Source organism: Microplitis demolitor, chromosome 3 (assembly GCF_026212275.2).
Source record: "Microplitis demolitor isolate Queensland-Clemson2020A chromosome 3, iyMicDemo2.1a, whole genome shotgun sequence".
NCBI lineage: Eukaryota > Metazoa > Arthropoda > Insecta > Hymenoptera > Braconidae > Microplitis > Microplitis demolitor.
Window position 1 is genome coordinate 9,471,030 of NC_068547.1, and position 22,385 is coordinate 9,493,414.

Sequence of the window (22,385 nt, forward strand, 5' to 3'; positions counted from 1 at the left end):
TTGTCGGAAAAATGGTCAAAACACGTTCCTGGGATTCCGAAACATTGACATCTGATGAAAACTCTATTTTCGAAAATCGGGGTGCAAACAATAATTTCCCGAATTTTCTGAAAATCGTCGCTTCTTATAGTGAGAAGTTAAAAAGTTCAAGCTTACATTATATTTAAATGGCAAATTTTTCAATGTAAAAGGCAAGTTTGCAATATTGATATTCAGAGCTGAAACTTTCAGAGAACTTTTTTTTATCTTTACAGCAATTTTTTGAGGTAAGAGTGAAAAAAAAAACAGTCGTTTTAAGCCAAGCACCCTAATATATATTATGAGAAATAATATGATTCATAAAATTAATTATCGGGAATTCGGTACTTTTGAAGTAATTTCGAAGAGTTGCCAAAACAAAGATGGAAATAGTTTTTGTTGAACGGAAGCAACAAATAAAGAGCGTTAGGTGTGGATGCAAACCTTGCGTAGCATTTTGCAGCTCTCACCAGTTGCCGAACGGAAGAACGACAGCCGGGAACGTTGGTCGCGCCCCATATAATCCCGGCGATGCTTCTAAAGTTTCCTCCGCCTCATAGATCCTACAGCAGCGTGTAAGAGAAACTTAAGATACAACTAAAATGACTATGTTTAACTGGGGTCATGACAATTCATGCCACGAGAAGAAGGATGAAAGATTGAAAAATACTGCTTAACAAGTACACATAGACGTTTATACGCGCGTATACATCAATGTATATGAATCTGCTATCCATATGTTAGTCTATCAGAGTTAAAGCGACAACGCCGAAAGACTTGGCCGGTTCCAAAACAAACAAAATACGTCAGGCATTTACAATTTATCGTCATGACACGTGTCCATAAAAAAATTTGTGATACCCACGTTTTACAAATTAAAAAACATCATATATTATGCTGTTGACGATTTTTTTCGCATATATACTCTTTATAATTATAAGCTGCAAATATGGTTGAGTATATTCGAGTGTCTAATTCAATATTACTTAAAAGCACTTAAAAAAGGTAAAATACTCAAAAATTATATTACAATAATAGTACAAAGTTCGATATTATACACTTTTCTTCTCACTTTTGTTATTTATGTAATTTTTTGGCAGCTCTTCATAGGCAACAAATAATGAAACATAATTTAAATTATTTTGTTTTTTTACCATCAAAGATAATGTTTCAACTGTTGTCATTTTCATTGAAATACTGTCGTTAAATAAAATTTTGCAGTCTCCGAAATTTTTTGGTTTTTGGTCTAGCAACTTATAACTGAAAAGAAACAATACAAAAAAAAAAAAAAAAAAAAAAAAAATAGAAAAAAGCATACATAGTATATATAATATATGTGCCGAGACAGGAAGGGATCAAAACGGGGCCTCTACAATTTTTCATTAATTAACAATTAATAGGGGCAGGTTGTTTTTCGTAAAAATCTCTAGAGAATTGTTTGAATGAGGACATTGATCGTTACGATAACTTCAGTAAATAGATTATAAAATCAAAAAAATACACAATTCAAATGCTCCCGTTGAAGTTATCGAAGCTGCGTTCGACATTTGCGGGAAGAATTTACGTTGTTGATTAGTTTTTGATATTTGTAGTCTGTTAGTTTTTCTTACTTTTCTTTTTGATTAATTTTTTGTTGCTCTGCCATCTTTTTATACCATTGCACTATTTATTTATTTATTTATTTATTAAATTATCTATCAGGAAGCTGCTGCTCTATATGATCATAAATCTACAATTATTAAGTTACATATAATGATAATAATAATAACAATAATAATGGTTATTTTGAAACAATAATCAACTTATAATGTAATCAATTAACTTATAGTATAATCATAGTTATGATTAGTTTTAATCTCACAGACATCAACTCTAATTAATTAAGATCACTCAGTACATCTAGCTCATCTCCTCTCTTTCTAATAGATATAAGTAACATTTTTCTCTGAATTCAACTAAAGTTTCTGATAACGTAATATCCAGTGGTAATGAATTCCAAAGTCTACAACCTGTTACAATAAAAGAATTAAAATATGCGTTTGTACGTGCAAACGGAACTTGCAGCGTATCAGTTCTGTTTGGATTTCGTCGCGACGCAATATGAAGCCTTAATTTTAAACCTGAACCAAACAAACTAGGTCTCATAAGACATAAAATTTTATAAAATTCACAAAATATTAATTGCGCTCTTCAACTGTGTGGTCGTAACCATCCTAAACGCCTTCTATGTCTAGAAATGTGAACATCTCGCCGCATACGTAACACAAATCTTACACAATTGTTTAGCGATATTATTAGAGAATTACCTAGTTCTGCTTTAATATACGTAAATAAACATGCGCAATAATCATAAATCGGAAATACAAGACTTGTAATTCGTGTTATAATAAATATATGAAATAATATAAAAATAGGTAAAGCGTATGACTAAGAAAGAGATAAAGAGAGATAGAGATTAGGTTCGATGTTGATTTCTTATTTATAATTAGACTAACAAGTGTGAAGAAAAACACACTGGTTAATCTGTCACTCTAGTCACCAAATTTTCATCGTCTGTATTAAGAATCTATGGATTGAGCTTTGACTTGAAAGTAGCTTTTCGTATGCAAGGCTAATATCATCAGGTAGGTTGTTTAAAAGAGACGGAGCGAGCGTTGCATTCTATAAACTCGTGCGGTGATTGTGAATGGTAAAAGTACTTGTATCATCTTCATTACGTAATGGACGAGCAGCTGAGATAACCGATGGCTGTGTAGCTAGATAAGAAAAAGTTTGCTTATAAATTACAGTTCAGGTGATATTAAGCTAATTCCGGGATCTGGCTATGCTGGCAGTGGGCCAGTTTGTCCTTCTTAGTTGGTGATATGCGGGCATCTTAGAGCAGGCCAAATACAAAACGGATGCCTTCATTGGCAAGAGGCTGTAGCTTACAGTCAAGTATAGAACCGACATCTTAAATTAATACTGAGCAGTAGTCAATATGTAGTAAATGAAGGCATTCGTTAATATTTTGTCCATTCAGAAATCCGAAATATGACGTAAGTTGTATAGCTTGTATAAAAATGAATTCACTTCGCTAGTTATATGCTCGACAAGATCCTCAAAGGTCAGCTTGGAGTTTATGATAACACCGAGGTTACGGACACTGGAAACAATAGAAATGTCAATTCCATCACAGCCTAGGTTGATTTATGGGGTGTCAATAAAGTCGACAAAAGAACTAGTGCTTACACGATGGCTTTTATGAGTTCCCTAGTTCTTCATGCTATATCAGCATCAAATTTCAGTACATAGCGGTTAAGTTCATTAGCATGGCAAGCAAGATATATATGTGGGTCATCAGCATACAGTAACCACTTACAGAAACACATGAGTATATCAATATAATTTATAAACAGTGAGAAAAAGAGTATACCTATGCCCGTGTATATCCAATCAGTTAAACTTCCATCAGGATTCTTGACTGCCTGAAAGCACTCAGAGAAATAAGAGGTTGATTTAGAAAAGCCAATCATGATGAGGTCACTATGAGTAGCAGTGGATCAACAGTGTCAAAAGCTTTTGGGAAGTCAAATAATAACGATGAGGTAACCATACGTTTATATCCATGTTAAAGCATACATCATTCATTACTTTTAATAGTGCAGTTAGGGTGATGATTCCTTCTCTAAAATCACGTTATAGCAGGACTAGTAAGTTACGGTCATTAAAGTATTTTATGGGAATAATAATTGCTTCTTTCCAGATATCCGGAAATATGAAGTCTCTTGTAGACTTGTTTATCAATTCAGTCATGGATTTCAGTAACTTGGGTAGAGATTGAATTAGTGTCGTTTTCGAGATGCCATCCACACTGAACATATGAAATTTAATTGGCATGGTGGCCCGATTTACTATTTCAATGATGATCTTGCCTAAACCGATCTCTGGTTCTCCGATTTTGACAACAGGTGAAATGATCTGTAACTCATTAGTATTCGCATATATAGACAATTTGACAAATCGCCTCAAAATGTTCAGTATAATTAATAGCTAGGGGCTTCGGGATGTTGTCTTTAAGAGGCTCAAACGTGCTGAGCTGTTTCAACATTACAACTATAAATAAAACTTTTAGAATATTTGGATAGTAGCTAGACCTGACATCACGAAACTTCTTTTGATCCAGGTCATGCTTGTAGGTCTTTATTTCGCTGAAAAAGTTTGTATATTATACGGATCTTGCGTTAAAATCCGTTTAGCTCTGGCGTCATCCAAGGAGCCATTTGTAGTAGAATTTACGATAATTTGACAATAAAGTAGAAAATTATTAATGTGGAAGATGAATTTACTGGTAAATAAGTCTGCTGACTGACTAACTGTATAATCCGATGATAATTTATGTAATATTATTCCTGTTAGTTGTAAGTCATTCATCAAGCTGCATTGCAATATGTATCACGTACTGCTTACCTTCAAAAGGCTTATCTGAATGGTCCGAAGAGTGGACACTATCTTTGATTTGACTTGGAAAATTAAACTTCTGGAAGAAGAAGTTAGTGAATAATTATATCACTAAATTCATGTATTGTTGTGGCTAATGTAGAGGCAAGATCAGAATTCACCGTAAACAACGTATTGTAAGACGATACATGGTTGGAGTGAATACTGGCACTGTTCTCTTAACTTAAAATTTGAAAGTTATATTCTCAGGAGTACCAGGTCAACTTGTCAAATCAATCAGAAGTTTATTGATAACAGGTGAGATTAAAAAATCATGAAAGTATACAGTGGCTCTGATTCGATGTGTATCTCGATCATTATGATAATGTTATAATTGAGTATTTCAACAACTATATCAGGTATTAAATCAGCCAGTCAGGTTCCAGTTATGACCATAATGAAGTGGATTAGAGTTCAGGCGCAGTAAGACATCTATAATCCATTTAAAAAAAAAATGCCCTGATGTAAAAGCTTCTTCGAATGATAATATGAATTTATTTTAGTCAAGTGCAGTTAATTAGAAGTATTTGAAATCACTCAGTTTACTTGATTCTATCGCTATAGAAACCACGTAAATTTTAAGTAACTAAATAATAAAAAATAACTTTGCAATTATTGTTTAAGGTCAAGAATCACTTGCAGCTTTATTGATGCTACCCTTCCCCGCTGCTAAAACTAATATCAAGTCAAAAAAGCCAGAAAGTCATTAGAGACCACAAAAAGTAGGCATTGACAAATCATTTTTATAATATATCGGAGTAAAAATATGAATGAGAACTACTCTTCCAAACCGAGCGTTTTCAAGAATTTTAATTTTCGATTTACTTGATTTTCATATATTTTTTTATACATGCACTGAAAAAAAAATACTCTTATTAAGAAAATTTACTTGATACAAGAACATATATTCTTGATAATATTCAAGAATATATAATATTGTCTCAAGAACTCCGTACATAGTTGAAAAAAATTTGTGTTAAATTTAACACATATTACATGTTCCAAACGGTCTGCTCAATTTTTTGTGTTAAATTAACACATTACTCTCTAAACATGAATAAGTGAAATAAAAATAAATAAGTGAATATTCACTAATTCTAAGTGCAAACCGAACCACTTATTTTTAAAAGTGGTTCGGTTTGCACTTAAAATTAGGGAATTTTCACCAATTTCACATATTCATGTTTACAGAGCATACTTGTGTCAAACAATAATACAGGCTTTAAACTTGTTGAGATCAGATAACACATTCAACTTTAGTTAAATTTACACTTGATGGTGTCAAATAATTGACACAAAATATTTAACCATCGAATTTTTATACACAAGAACACAAAATTTTCAACTGTGTAGAATTGAAAAAAATTGTTTTTATTTAATTCAAGTAAAGCTGTTCTTTTATTTACTCATAATATAATATCAAATTCATATAATAACAAAAATAAATTTGATGTCCTTTTCTCAAGAAATTGATAATTAATAATAATAAAATACATATTTTCGACGGATTTCTTGAGCCAAGAAATTTTTGTTTAGAAAATAGTGTTTTTCTTTCTCAGTGTGAAGTAACAGCAACAACAGACTTAACGGCTTACCGATTAGACACAGAAAATACTTCTTCATAACGATATTTGAATTAATAATGCTATACTCGAGCTTAAGAAAGTATGAAATAATTAAAGAAAACCGATTTAAGTGCATGTCACAGGGTTATGAAGTACAATGATCGACTATCTTAATCTATAGGTCTTTGCGCGCAAGATCATTTAGGACGAATTCAGAAAACGGACGACGACAAATAAGCAAGTCTGTGAGCTTTTGTAATTAATGACTAGTTTGGCAGTCAACCGGACAGCTGAGTTTTTGTTTTTCTGCTTGGCGAGACGAAACGGAACCAAAGCGACTATAAGAACGTCCGATAGAGCGGCGAAGACATAGCAAACGAGGACAACTAGTAAAGATGCCACCAATAGGAGAACTAAGATGAATTGGCTGACACCGACTGACAAGATCAATTGAATTTCACTTTAAACATATCGTAATACTAATTATCAATGTATATTCAATTATATATATATATATATATATATTTCCGTGCTTTGAAATGAATCAATATTCTTTTTTTTGATGATGCACCTCACAATTTCGAAAAAGTACATCAAACTATACAATTCAGCCTTACAGGGACTCGTAATATTAATATGTAGAGGTGCTAATTCAATGTGTTTCTCTGTCTCATTTAAATAACACGGAAATTTTTTTTTTCTTATTTTGGAATCTTACAATTTGACAGCAAATCAATGTACCGAAAAAAAATAGAAAAGACCTTTTGTTTTTTTTTTTTTTTTTTGAAAACTTAGCGTTCTTCAAAAAAAGTCTCTTCAATTTCTAACAATACCATGTGGCTCTTTTTGGTGCACTGATAAGCTGACCAGTTATACAAAATATATCCCACGTAATTTAGATGGAAAATAGGAAAAATCAAATCGAAATCTCTAAATATGAATATTGAGAGCTCATATATGATTCAAATATATAGCTTCATCTTCCTATCACTTTCGCCCATTTTGGTATCTTTTATATTGATTTTATCCTACAAGAAGTACATTAATGTGGCATTATTAGTAAGCTTTTATTAACAAAAAATTATATAATTTATTTTCTGGATGTTATTAATTAACAAAAAATTAAAAACATTTTCAAATAATCTTTATAACAAATCAAAATTATTGACTACAGCTCATTCAATGATTAAACAAAGATTTGAAGTTAATGTCTATTTTGCGTGCAGTAAAAAAACAGACGTTTTTTCATACATCGAATCAATCATAAAACGTCTACTCCTTTTATATTTTATTTTTACATTACTAATCACAACTTCTTTATACACGCATATCAAATGTTGACGAGATATCAATGACTGAAATCAACAAATAATTTTTTTTCTCTTTCTGTTTTAAATGAAATTTGTTAAAAAATTGAAGAAATAAGTTTTCAGGCATTTCATGCCTCGCTGATCGCATGTGTAATTAAAGAAGGTATATAAAAATTTACGTTGCCCCTATGGATTTTTAAGTTTACTTTATGAAAATCGACCATTAAAAAATGAAAGATTAATGGTTTTAATAACTTTTCCGAAATTCAAGTTTTCAACAGGTTTCATAGACGTCTTAGGGTTTCCAAAATCGTTTCTAGTCATTTGTAAGTAATTGTCAGGATTTATTTATTACTTTATCTATTTCAATTATTAAGAATTCCTGTTTGTAAAATTAATCTAATCATACTAAATTTTAACTTTGTCAAAAATGATGACTGATTAATTAAAGCTAATAAAATCAAATTATAATATCTCTACAATGACGTGTGGGATAACAAACTATATAAATAGCAAACGTCAAAAAATAATCAGTAGTAAAGTTACCAGGCATCACGATGTTGAAACTTATTGTCCTGTTCATTTTTTCGGTGGTCGCAGGTATGATTTTTTCAAAATAATATTAAATTCTCTGTTAAATAAATTTGTAATTAAGCATTAGTATAATCATTCTCTGAAAATTTAAACTTCTATAAATAATTTTCGTAAAATCTAAAGTTTCACGTCTATTATTTGTATTGAATAACTTTATTCAGTCTTTTTTCGTTTCATAAGAGCTTTTGACAATGTGGTTGTGAGTAAAGAAAAAGAAAATATTACAAGGACTTTTGAAATTTCATTTCAGCTGATCCACTAAGAAATAATGTACTCTTGAAGCCTAACGCACGTATAATTGGCGGTCAAGATGCAGTAATAGAAGATTTTCCATACCAAGTGAATTTCTTATACAATGGGTTTAATAGCTGTGGGGGTGCGATTATCGCAAAAAACTGGGTCCTTACAACCGCAAGCTGTCCTGTTGAATATGGAATGATAGTTCATGCGGGAAGTAATGTAACAAACGCAGGCGGATCTTATCATACAGTTGCCCGAGTTATGAAACATGAAGCCTTCAAAGTCAATGTTACTGGGGTTTCATCAAATAATATTGATCTAGTCAAAGTCTATCAACCATTTGTGTTCGATAAAACTCGACAACCCATTCCACTTTTCAACGTTAATGAAGAAGTTGAACCCGGTACGTTAGCAACCGTAGCCGGATGGGGCCAAATTTCTAACGAGGAATATATACTGACTTCATATAATTTGATAAGTGTTTCCGTACCAATTGTTCCCAACGACCAATGCGATGAGCTACTTTATAAATTTGGTGGACTTTCAAAAGGTCTAATATGTGCGGGCTATTTAGAAGATGGAAAAAATGCTTGTCAAGGCGATGGTGGCAGTCCTTTGGTTGTCGATGGACGCGCTGCTGGTTTGGTTTCTTGGGGAAGAGGTTGTGCGCTACCAAATTACCCAGTAACTTATACTAGTATTGCTGCTTATCGTTCTTGGATTGACGGAAAACTACAAGCAACCTCTGAATACTGATTAAATTTTGTTACCTGATTTACTTTATACAAATAAATGTAACATGCTAAAAAAAAAAAACATGAATATACATGTATAACATTAATAATTGTAATGATGACAAGGCCAAACAATAAATACTACTACTATTACTTGCAGGAAAAATTGTTGTTTTTATGAAATCCATAAATAAGTAGTAAGAACTGTAACTTATATGTGATGGAATTATTATCTATTGTAAATTTCTCATGTTATTTATTAAATAGAATGAAATTGTCTTTAACACATTATTTACTGTCTTACGTCCAGTAAACACAAAAGAATTAAAACTTCAATAACAAAAAAACAAGTACTGCAATAATTTATTTACGTAAAGAAAGGATAATTTAAATTTAATATAGACATCGCACACAAAATCCTCAATATACAACAAAAAAATTGAAGTGCAGAAAGTGATTCTCTGCATACCATAGTTTAGATTGTTCAACATGAAAAATTTCACTTCTTTTTCGTTTCTTATCAAAATCACATCAGGATAGCCTTATTAATGAAAAAGTTATTCACGATCGAGCTATTCTGATCATTTCCTTATCAAGACCACACTAGGGTAGCATTCTCGCTCGCTCATCGAGCTAAAAGTTATTCCAAGTGTTATTATTAAAGTTCGGAAAATAATTTTTTCACGATTTGCTTAAAGTACAATAGGGTTATAGTTCAATAATTCATTTAACCCTAAAAATTTTTAATCTCTTTTAATATTTGAGAACAATAATATATTTATATAAAGAATATGTCAGTCATTCCATTATGGATTTTATACTCCTTCATAAGTTATTCTTTAATGTCATAATGTATATATAATCTACACTTACACGATCAGATACGTGGGTCAACGCACTCTCTAAAATCGAATTAGTGAAAATCACTATTTGGCAGGAAATAGTCACTTATTGCCAGTGAAAAGTATACCACTATTTGAATTAGTGATATACTTTTCACTAGTAAACAGTGAATAGTCACTATTTTCTCTATTTCATATTTAAAAGAGCAGTGAATTGAACTTAATCGGTAATGTGCGAGCGGAGATGTTTTTTTTAGATAATTTTTAATATGCTCAATGGATTGATTCCAAAATTTAATCAGCTCTAAAATTTCATAAGCTGCGTCGAATGTCACCTGAACCATCAAAATCGGTTCGTTCGTTCAAGAGTAACCGTTAACGAAAGAATTAAAAAAATCGGTCTATCAGTTGACCCTGCGGGCCAGCCCCAAAACTTCCCGCTCTTTTTGAGCTCGAAAATACTTTTGTACGCGATTGTTTTCGAAAAAAACGTCTTTTACCATTTTTTTTCCGACGATATCTCTCGAACGAATTAACCGATTGAGACGGTTGAGGCGGCATTCAAAGCGGCTTATTAAGTATTAGAGCTGATTAGATTTTGGAATCAATCCATTGAGCACATTAAAAGTTATCTATAAAAACCATTTTAAAAAAATTTTATTTTTGGAATATCTCCGAACGCACCATACTGATCAACCTTATATACATACGTACATACATACACACATACATACACTCGGACATCATCGTGAAATTAGTCAGAATAGTTTCCTAGAACCTCAAAACCTCAAGATCTGATAGAAATTCGGTTTTCGAAAATCGGACCGAAACCAATAACTTTCCGAATTTTTGAAAATTTTCAATTTTCTTAGAGGGAAGTTAAAAAAATCTTATTTTGTTTTTCTGAAATTTCTCAAAAATGGCTAGATCAATTAATTTCAAAATATGATCAGCTTTACAACTCAATAAAACGCGTCAATTGCCAACGCAACCGTCTTAATCGGTTAATTCGTTCGAGAGATATCGGTGATAAAAGAAATAGTAAAAAACGTTTTTTTTTTTTTTTTTTTTTTAAGAACAACGGCATGAAAAAGTATTTTTGAGCTAGAAGAGCTTGAAATCGTATTCACAGCAATGTATTTAAGCTCCTCGAGCTTGAAAATAGCGGGAAGTTTTGGGGCTGGCCCGCAGGGTCAACTAATAAGCGGATTTTTTAAAACTAATTACTAATGAAGCACCTCAGATTTGGGTATAATGAGGAAATCCTGGTAAGGATCAAATAAGGCAATCCTGATATGGGCATTATGGGTCTATAGCGTTACATCATTATCAATTCTTCGCCAGAAAATGACAATCTGGACCTTATTTGAAATACGGTTAGCCTGATACGGTCCTTCTCAGATCCTTACAGAAAATTCTAGTCAGGATAGAGCTTTCTTTAAGTTTAATGGGCTTAAAACTATCGATGCTCAAAAAATATGTCCAAGTTCAAAGAGCTCGGAAACATAGGAATGATTATTTTGGAACTCTCTGAACTCGAAAACAGAGTGAAGTTTTGAGGTTGATGCCCGGGCCAATCCGACGGTTAACCGTTTCTCGTTATTTTTGGAACTATTTATCGCAACAAATTGGAAACAATAAAATATATTTTATTTTATTGACTCTGTCATTGCGTCTATAAAAAATGAAAAATATCAGAATTAAACTTAAGTCTAACACCGTTATCATAAACTCGAGTTTTTTTATCTATTATTTTTTTGTTGAGACGCATAGTAGTAGACTTTATTATGTTACTAAAAGTTGCTTTTATAGTTTATTCTATGGCACTTTATAATCTGGTAGAAACCTGTGGTGGTGGATGTAAATTACGCACCTACAAACCATTTATAGAACGTATTAAATATTTAGTGAGACTGCCGAATGATAAAAAAATAAATAGTCTTGCACTTATTGGCACTCATTCGTCATTATCATACAATTCCGTTAGTGGAAGATCAAAAACTCAAGATTTAAATATTCAACAGCAATTGAAATATGGGATCCGCGTTCTAGACATTGGTATACGGCCGCAATCTAATTTATTCAAAATCTATACAGAAGATGGTGCTACGAATACAGAATTTTCGGATATTCTCTCGAAGATTGATAATTTTCTTGACGATAATCCTGGTGAATTTATTATCGCACTTTTAAATCAAGTATATTCTTCAGCGTTTGATGTAACCGAAAGCAATTGTGTCATTCTTGATGATTACATCCGTACTTTTTCGGCTGGAAAGCGCTTAGTCAAAAATTGGCAGCTGAATGACACCATCGGACAGTATCGTGGCAAAGTTCTGTTAGCAACATTAGGGAATTCATTCAATGGATGTTCTTTTAATCTTGCTCATCAGTGTTTTATTCAAAATGACGATATTCTTCATACAATCAAAACCAAAACCCAAACCAAAATCGAAAACAAAACCAAAGTTCTGTTTGATTTACAAGATAAATGGGCTGCTATTTATCATCTAATTCGAGACAGTTTAAAGAAACCTCGTGAATGTTATCTAAACGATATTAGTTATTGGGATGGCGTTCAAAATCGTCGAGCTATTGCTAGAGAGGGTAATTACCCTTATAAAAACGGATGTCCTATGGCACTTAATCATATTGTAACTGAGTATTTTGAAAACCCGCACTATACGTTTATTATTGTTATGGCTGATTATCCGACTCAAGAATTAATGGATAAAATAAACGACTCTAATTTTCCAAATTCCAGCTGGCGTTCTGGATGGGATTGATTTTACAGTTTGAAAAAATCAAAATTTTTAATTATATTACAGGAAATTTGAATTTTTGCAATAACTAAAGTTACGTTCTCTAAACAATGTCGAAGAGGTCATTCATTCATAGTTATTGTTACATAACTATATGGAATCTGAATTATTTGTATAAATAAAAATAATATAACCAAAAGTAACAAGATTTTCCTTCGGTAAAAAACCATATAGAGTGTGTGTAACTTCCTTTAATTTTGTATAAATTGAATACAATAATAAGAAATATTAAGTTAGTATAATATTCACTTTTTTAAAAATTTACTCTTTATTGACTGAAAAACAGTTTATTTATGACGAATCATAAATAAGAGTAGGGGAGGGGAGGAAGTGGGCTCCTTAAGGAAAATAATCACAAAATTTCGGATTTTATATGGAAAAGACGATTAAAACGACGGAGACGACAACAATCTAAGGAAAGGGGAAAGGAAAAAGCAAATCAAAACAATCGTTGGATAATACAGCTTGTATTTTTTGTGGCAAATTATACGCAGAATCTTTTGAGCCATGGATTCAATGTGGCCAGTGTAAAAATTGTGCCTATGATTCATGTGCCGGTGTTCACAACAAAGTTGTGCGAAGATACACGCGTGATATTTGCAAATAACTATAAAACAATTGTATTTTAATAATATGAAAAATCATTTTAATAGCCTGCTGGGATATAACTCTAAAACGTAATTGTAGTATCTTTAACTTTCTTCATAAATTTTATTTAATGAATAGTTTCGGTGATCTATTTTAGCCCTCATTATATAAGAAATTTCGACAAGCTTTTTATCCGTCCAAATTCGATGACGCATAGAAAAATTTGATGGGTCCACTTTGACCCCAGCCTCTCTTTAAAAAATTTTTTTTTGAACATTTTTTTCTATTAAACTATTCAAAGAACTGAAAACAAAAAACAAAATTAATTTTCAATTAAAAAATCCAAAATATTCGAATCTTTTTTTTTTGTTTTTTAAACAAACTTCTAAAATCATAAAATCTATGTACTTTATCACTATTTGTAAATGTAAAGTGAGCGAATGCGCAAAAAGGATCTGGTTTAGGTGTTATGTAATCTTAACAACTAAAAAATTATACAAATTATTGTAATAAATAAATTAGATATTTATTGACACTTTTTACACTTAATACTGTGAGAAGATAATATGAAACAGCGAATGCAACAAGATGTATACGCGATAGCGAATGCAACCAAGAATAATTATATTAAAGCAAAGCGGTTTTAGAGTACGAGGTTGTACTCCTGAGTGAACTAGTCGACTGTTCCTACATTCTCCCCACTTCGGGCGTGCACTTGCTGCCCTCTCGCAGCGCTCCGTGCACTAATTCGTATGCTGGCAAAAGTTCTGCGCAATCAAAGTTTAGGTGGGAATCTTATCAAAAAGATTCCACTCGTTTTTATTTACCAATGTGCAAAAGAATAATTAAACCACCAATGTATTGCACTAGTAATAATCATTTTAACTACTAGCAAGTGTATTCACTAGTAGGGACCGGCGAGTGATGATCTTGCCGTCTCTCGGACTGGCATTTAAGAATTCTAAAATGAGTTTTCGCCCCGGGAAAGAATTTGTGCCGATGCGCCATCCCACGGTTAACTTCGGAACTATCTGCCGATTCTGCGCGTTACTCTCTTTCATCTGTATTTTTTTTTCTTCCTTTCTTTTCTTTTTTTTTCTCCTTCAATTGTAGTTTTTCTTTTTTTTTATTCCCTTTATTTATTATTAATATTATTTATTTATTTTTTATATAAAATTTTTTGGTAATTTTCCTTTTGTTATATCGTTGAAAAATTTATATCGCGTTACGGATACATGCATTTTAACATTTTGCAGTAAAAAAAATTGTAAGCTTACTATATTACTAATCTTTTTTACTGTAAAATGTTGAAATGTATGTATCTCATGAACAGTGCACTTTGGCAATATAAATTCTGTGAGCAATTTTGTAGAGGATAAAATTTTCTAAAAGATTGCTTGATGCATATTTTTTGTAAGATAAGTCGTTTCATCATTATTAACAAAAATAAATGGAAAAAGTAAAAAAATTGACTTTCAGAACTGATACAATCGAGATGTATCAAGTTAGACCAAAAATTTTTATACACTTTTAAAAAGCAACAATTACTCTACAAATAAAAACTAGTTTCAAAACGATAGCTCGAAACCGGGCTAAGTTATAGTAATTTCAAAAAAAAGTTATTCGATTTACATGCTTTTTAAATGGGAAAATTTTGATGCTCGAGAGGAAGTATTTAAAATTAAAATGAAAAGCTGTAATTTCTAGGAAATTTTTCTCTCAACATAAGTAATAAAATTTTCTTGTGTCTACTAAAAATAAAAAATGTTCGTTTCAATTGGAGCACCCAAATATATATATATATATATATATATATATATATATATATATATATATATATATATTGTAACGTAAATTTTAGTTATGACTCGATTAAACTCAACAAAATTACACATAACTTATGGTCAATAAATTCACTCAATTACTCCAACTTAAATTACTTAAAAATCGGGCTACGTGACACTTCGCCCACCGATCAATCCTCTCATTTCCTTCAGATCCTGACGGGCGCCAGCCGACTTTTATTTCCCCGGTATCGGCAACCGGTCTAAACGTACATATAAATTAAAACCTAATATCTAAATCCTTTGAAAATGAGAGCAATGATCGGTGGTAGGGGCATGCCCTGGTGTGCTCAGTATGATAGGTTGTGGAGAGAGGGTCGCGGTTCTTTTGACGCGGAAAAAGATTAATCGAAATTAAATTAAATCAAAATAAAGAAGAGAAAACTAACTAAAATATTATAAAGATAACGCGAGAGTGACGTGGAGGTCGAGTGGTCGAGTACTCTCGGTCTAACAGACGAATAAATACCTGGGTATAACATCAGGAACCTCTCGTGGACGACGAATCACAACACTTAACACAATTCTAGATAAATAATAAAATAAAATAAATAATGCGGTGACTCAAGACGACGAAATCACGACATAATGGCTCCAAAACTCAACAAGTAGAGCCACAAGCTCCAAACGACATCAATCAAGGGTGTGGTCGAGGCCTACCTTCGGAGCTCTCAGACTCATCACCACTTGCTCCAAGACTCCAAACTCGACAATCGGGTCGACTCGCACTCGAGCGACTCCAAATCTCAACTCTCTTACACCGAGGTCTGCTCCCAACTGCTCTTCTCTCGTCTCCTACTCCATTTACTTCCACGCTCTACTACTTTCAGTCACTCTCACATTCTCGCTTCTCCATCCATTCATAATAACAGTAAGAAAAAAAAAATGATAAAATAAAATAAAGTAAAATAATAATAAATTATTATTATAATAATAATCATTGATTATAATAGTTTTTTTCTTACTGTTATTATTATTATCCTTATTATTATTATTCTTTCTATCGTCAATTTTATTATTATATCATTTTAAATTTTATTATTACTAATTTTACTGTTAATATTTTTATTAGAATTACTTTTTTACTCCGAAATTGTAAATTAACCGCACTGTACGTCACGTGGTCTAGCGAGAGCTAATCACGTCGTAGTGGTCTTGAGCGAGAGGTACAGCCGATATACGCTCTCTCGCACCTTCAACGTCACATAGTGCTGTCCACACGCACTTACGCGATACTTTAAGACGATCTGGCAGATGGAAAGTGCCATCAAAATGATCTGTTTTTTTGGGATTATTTATCTTTAATTAACTATATTACCCTCCCAAAATTATAGAGTGCCTCAAGGACATATTTTGAATTTGTTTTACAAACCAGTTTTCATTCGTCTGACTAACATTAAGTGCCGACTAATTGATCTGGCTTTTTCACCTACCGATTCCTTACATATTTAACTTAAATATATATAAAGATCAAAGTGCTTCAAAAACATTTTTTGTATCCCCGACCCGAAAGTACAGACCTCTTGGCCGCCTTTGGCTCCAGAAACAACAACTTTTGTGGCTTACACGAATTACAGCGCGCTCTGGTGGACTACGTTTTTTTTTTTCTGGCTTAGTCATGTAACTATATTCACAAGTGCGCTTGTGTCAGTATACTCACGAATGAATAATACACTATGTAGTGTATAGTATACAGTGCTGGCCGGGCCGGCGTACTGACAGCTCAACATAACCAACAACATAACCAACACAGATCATTTTGAATCGTGATAATCACTATAATTTTTAAAAGTTAATACTACTGAGTGTTATTAAGGGCACTCTCAGACTGTACCCCACGCTTTCTAAAAAATTTCAATGGTTTTCACCTGTTATAACCATATGAAAATTTTATTAATTAATTAAAAAAAAATTAAAACCTTAATTGAAAAAAGGAGAACATCGTCGTAATTTCACCGAGGTATACAATTTAAAAAAAATGGCTTGCAATTGATATCAATCAGAAGTTAAACAAAATTTGTTGAATAAATTTTAGCCTATGTAATTTGAAAATTCAAATTATAATATTGACATGAAGATTTTACTGAGATTTATTTTACAAATTTCATTCAGCTTCCAATTGATATCAACTGCAAGTAATTTTTTTTAAAATCTAGATCTTAGCAAAATGACGACTACGTTTTCCCTTTTTTAATTAAGTTTTCAATTTTTTTTTTTTTTAATTAAATAATATAGGAGAGATAGTCGAGCTACCAAGAGCGTCAGACGTGTTTTCAATAGTGATGTTTTTTTTTGTACATAGTTTGCGATTTGAGCTGTGCTATAATTTTTCTGCGAGTATCAGTTGACTGTTTTCTCGCGAGGAATCCACTGATAACGTCTTTTTGTTTGTGCAAGCTATCGTCTTACGTAATTATTGGTTTATTTATACCTTTATCCTGTATCTAGCTGCTTTCGATGACCTACAGCTCAGCAACGAAACGGACGTAGACCTGAAAATGCAAGCCCTCTGTAATACCATTGAAGGAGCAGCTGGCTTTGCAAAAATGCTCATTCAACGCAAAAAAACCACAGCGTACAAACCGTCAAAGCCGTGGTATGATAAAGAATGCCTAACAGCAAAAAAAAACCTAACCAAATATCTGAAAAAATGTCTTGTCACTGGTTTCCCAGATAAGGTGAGGCTAAACTACCTTATGCAGAAAAAGTCCTACCTGGGTCTCCTCGAATAAAAAAAAATTCAGCATGCAAATAAAATTCAAGAATGTTTTGCGCGGGTAAAAAATGCAAACCAGTTCTGGAAAGCTGTCCGAAGCTTTAAAAAACAACAATTAGTTTACTCGGGCTCCTCTGCTGACGATTGGAACGATTTTTACCGTAAGTTGCTCCCGCCTCGTCGGCCTGTTCAGCTGACGGCTCCTGTTATCTTCGTGGAAGAGCTAGTCCAAGACATCTCACTTCGAGAGCTTGAAATTTGCCTACATAGCCTGAAGTCTAATAAATCACCTGGTCCGGATGGCATCAGCAATTAATTCTACAAGCATCTTATATCCAACTGGAAAATCCATTTTTCGAACGTCTACAACTCAATTTTAAGCTGTGCCAAAGTCCCCAACCAGTGGGCTTCTGCTTTACTCTGCTTGATCTACAAAGCTGGAAATAAACTGGATCCATTCAACTACAGGGGGATAGCCCTAATTAACAGCGTCGTAAAAATTTTTACAGAGATTCTTTGAGCCAAACTCTCAAAATGGGTGGAAAGCATGGGCATCATCCCGGAGTCTCAAATGGGATTCAGATCAGGCAGGAGTTGTACTGATGCGGCTTTTGTCCTCCAATCAATCATGCACTTCAGGTTACGTCAGGCTTTAGCCAAAGCATACGTCCTGTTTGTGGATTTTAAAAGGGCATTTGACTCGGTCCCCCATGAACTTCTCTGGAAAAAACTCTATGCCCTAGGTGCTAGCTCCAAGTTAATCAACGTCCTCATAAGCTTAAATGATCAAGCATTAATTTAAATTAACCACAATCAAATAGTTTCCGATAAATTTCCGGTCACTGAAGGCGTCCTCCAAGGGGAAACCCTCAGTCCACTGCTTTTCATCTTATTTCTGGCCGACTTTGAAGTATTTTTTAGAGATCATGGCTGCACGGAACTGAATCTAAATATTACGCTTGATCTCCTCACTCTATTATATATGCAGATGACGCAGTTCTTCTCGCCAGCAACCCACAAGACATGCATAAGCTTCTAATGTGTCTAGAGAAATACTGTGACTCTAATGAAATGGCGGTCAATGTAAAAAAGACCAAAATCATGGTGGCCAGAGCTGGAGGAAAATTAAGAATTTCAGACTTAAGCAGATTTGATTACGAAAAGGAAGTAATTGAAATTGTCAGTAGCTACAAATATCTTGGATTATTTTTATCCAGCTCAGCATTAGGTCTCAGGTCAGCAGAAGGAAAAATAAGAAGCCAGAATTGCAGCCGACTCAGCTTTTAGCCTCCTGTCCTTTGCCAAGAATTACGCCTGGGAGGCAGTCGTAAAGCTTTTTGATGCCCTATCGCTCTTAACCTTACTCTATGGAGTCCCCGTATGGGGCATGGCTTACTTGGACAAGCTTGAAGTCGTACAAAACGAGTTCTACAAACGTGCCTTATGTCTCACTCGTAACTCTTCCAACGCCGCACTGAGGATAGAACTAAACCTGAGGAAGATTAGTTACAAGTCATGGAAGCTGATGTTTGGTTTTTTTATCAGGATCATAGAATTAAATGATAAACGCCTTCCTAAGTTGTGTTTCTTGAGACAATTTGAACATTGTGAGCACCTACTAGGTTTAATAGGCAACGAGAAATATAATTGGACATGCCTGTTTAAAAAATTTGTGGTTGACATGAAGCTACAACATCCCTGAGGCAACTGGAACCCTGTACTGTGGAAAGCTGCCTACAAGTCCTGCTTAGCCAAACTAGACGAACAGCTAAGACATCAAGACCTTACAGCATTATCTCGGCTCTCTGCTGATCCTCTTTTGATATTAGCACCCCAATGCGTGGATTTACCCCCATATCTCAGACACAAATCTCCTATGCTCAACAAAAGAATCTTGGCTCAATTTAGACTTGCCAACACTCAGGTTTTCAATCTCTGCTCTGGATCGAGTGTCGTCAAGTTTCCCCCGAAACAACCTTGCCCAACCTGCCATTCAGGTGAACCCGACTCAGTTGACCACTTCCTATACTACTGCCCTGCTTACTTTACTCTGAGAGCTACATACTTATATTCAATCAGGGACTGGCTGTGGATGAATGGATACTCAGATTGTGACATACTATGCATAATGGACTACAAAATGCTTAATTTTATTGTTAAATATATGATTGCTTCTCTAAAAATTCGTTCTCAAACTTAACTCAACTTATTTCATCTTGAGACATTGCTAAATCCTGGTTTGCGGTGGATATATATATGTATATATATATATATATATATATATATATATATATATATGCTTAGAAATGATTATTTATTATTTTTTTTTCTTCTAAAAGTAATAAAGTAAAAAAAAATTATATTTAATTATTTATTTTATTTATAATTTAAAATTTTGTGACTCGTCACAAATTTTTTACTGATTCTTGAAAGGCTGTATTTTCGTGAAAAATAGTCGTATTGAAAAACTAAAAAAACTAATAAAATTTTTTTTTAATATTTTGGTATTATTTTAATTTTTTTTTTTTTCGGTCTATGGACCGAGAAAATTTTTTTTCAAGAGAACCGATGCATAGCTCAGTCAGGAAATTCATTCAGCTATAATTCTTTTTCCTTGTCTCCGCACGACAATTTCCCATGCAAGTGCTGCCAGAGATGAACAAATGGGCCATCCTTAGCTCAGCACTAGGGAACCTAGCTTTGGCACATCTATCTTGGCTTATGCTTGGGTCAATAAAAGTTACTCAATCCTAGCCATCCCAATCATTACTCGAGTCTGGGCCAGGACTGGGTTCTCTTATTTTGGCCATTCAGTGGTGACCCAGGCTTGGACCAGGACTGGGTAACTAGTCTTGGCGGACCCAATCACTACCTGAGTTTAAGCCAATACTAGATTCTTCTACCTTGATCATTCAACGGCAACCCAGACTTGGGCCAAGGTAGGATTATCCAAGTTCGGGTATACCTATAGTTTTCCATCCTTGAGCCAGAATTGGCTAATCTAGATTTTTTATTAATTATCCAATCATCTTATTATTGTGGTTTTTTAAATTAATAATTATTTATTTTTGAATTAAAATAAGTTTTAATGAATAAATATTTGAATATTCTGATTAAAATTACTTACAATTAATAATTAATACATTTTTTAGTTCGTTATTATTTGCAATTGACAACTATAATTTTATAATTTTACTCATAAAAATTAACTTGATCAAAAAATAACTCATGAGTTTTTATAATAAATGTTATTTTTAATAATGGTGGTAAAGGTAATTAAGCTGGGTTCTTGATAAATAATCAATTTTAATTTAATAAATTTTATTTTTAAACATTAAGTAATTATAATAATTAGAATAAGTAGAACATATGAACATTTCAATTCAACATTAGTATGTTCGTCCAGTAGCCAGCGTTTCGACCCAGCAATCAGAAGGACGACAGTTCACGCCCAGAGCCCAGCAGAATTTTCACCGAGTTTTTTTCACATCATTTAACTCACTTAAATAGTTTAAACGTTAATGGCCACAAACTAGTACTTAAATATTAATAGAGGTGTGCGAATACTCGAAACTTCGAATTATTCGAGGCGAATCGAATGGAACAATTCGATTCGAGATTCACCTCGAAGATTTGAAATGTTCGAATAGTTCGAAAGATGCGAATAGTTCGAAAGATGCGAATAGTTCGAAAGATTCGAATAGTACGAAAGATGCGAATAGTCCGAAAGGTTCGAGTAGCTCGAAAGGACTCCCCAAAAAATTATAGAAAAAAAGATATTTTTTATATTTTCCGTCGAGTTATGATCTCTATCATGTTATTATTATATTTTAGGCCAATATGTGATATGTGGGGTAAAACAGACCACTCAAAAAAAAAATTGTAACAAAACAATTAACTTGACGGAAAATTAAAAAAAAAAAAAAATTTTCGTTGCAGTTTTTTTTAACTGGTCCATTGTATCCCACATAACACATTTTGGCCCAAAATATAATGAAAATATTATACAGGTCATAACTTGATGGAAAATAAAAAAAACAATTTTTACCTAATGTTTGAAGGGGGCCTTGGTTTCCCAGCAGGGCCTTCGTTTCCCAGCAGGGCCTTCGTGTCTTAGATTCCCCTAATAGTTTTTTAATTCAATAAAGCCATAAATACTAGATTTCTTAGATGCAACAATATTATTTACCGAAGATTCGAAAAAATTTCAAACGCCCACAACTTCAAAACTAATCGACCGATCGGACTCATCTTCTAACTTGATCAAGGTAATCTTCCAATAAATAAGTGTATAAAATTTCATTAAGATCCATTAAAAATTGCGGGTGCTGTCGTGATGACAAGGCGCGTTATATTGTATATATATATATATACATACATACATACATACATACATACATACATACATACATACATACATACATACATATATACATACATACATTTATTGTTTTGAAATGGAATTTCTCAAGTGTTTCATCTTTTTGATTATTTTCATCTCTGTAGCTTTTGCAAAGACGGTATATTATGAAGGATGCATTATGGAGAAGGGTGAAGTACGTAAGGAAATTAATTTCTTAAAGGCTACAATTTGTTATTTTTTAGTCATACGAGGAATCAGGGCTTATTTTTT

The 22,385-nt window shown here is 32.9% G+C and overlaps 2 protein-coding genes across 2 annotated transcripts in view; both read left to right on the plus strand.

Annotated features, from left to right (window-relative positions):
• The window catches only part of LOC103580580 (homeotic protein Sex combs reduced), a 127,820-nt gene that overhangs the window by 26,961 nt on the left and 78,474 nt on the right, over positions 1–22,385 (plus strand). The gene's annotated exons all lie outside the window — the stretch shown is intronic.
• LOC103580579 (trypsin-2-like) lies at positions 6,849–8,994 on the plus strand. Its single transcript, XM_008562387.2, has 3 exons — positions 6,849–7,698; positions 7,824–7,972; positions 8,217–8,994. Exons 2-3 carry the CDS (start codon positions 7,930–7,932, stop codon positions 8,960–8,962), a joined length of 789 nt encoding a protein of 262 aa, XP_008560609.1. The 5' UTR covers positions 6,849–7,698; positions 7,824–7,929; the 3' UTR covers positions 8,963–8,994.

Excerpts from the sequence above, each read along its gene's own strand:
- LOC103580579 (XM_008562387.2), top strand. The coding sequence starts at position 7,930 with ATGTTGAAACTTATTGTCCTGTTCATTTTTTCGGTGGTCGCAG. Across the intron at positions 7,973-8,216 it reads CATTTTTTCGGTGGTCGCAG|CTGATCCACTAAGAAATAAT; the intron begins GTATGATTTTTT and ends ATTTCATTTCAG.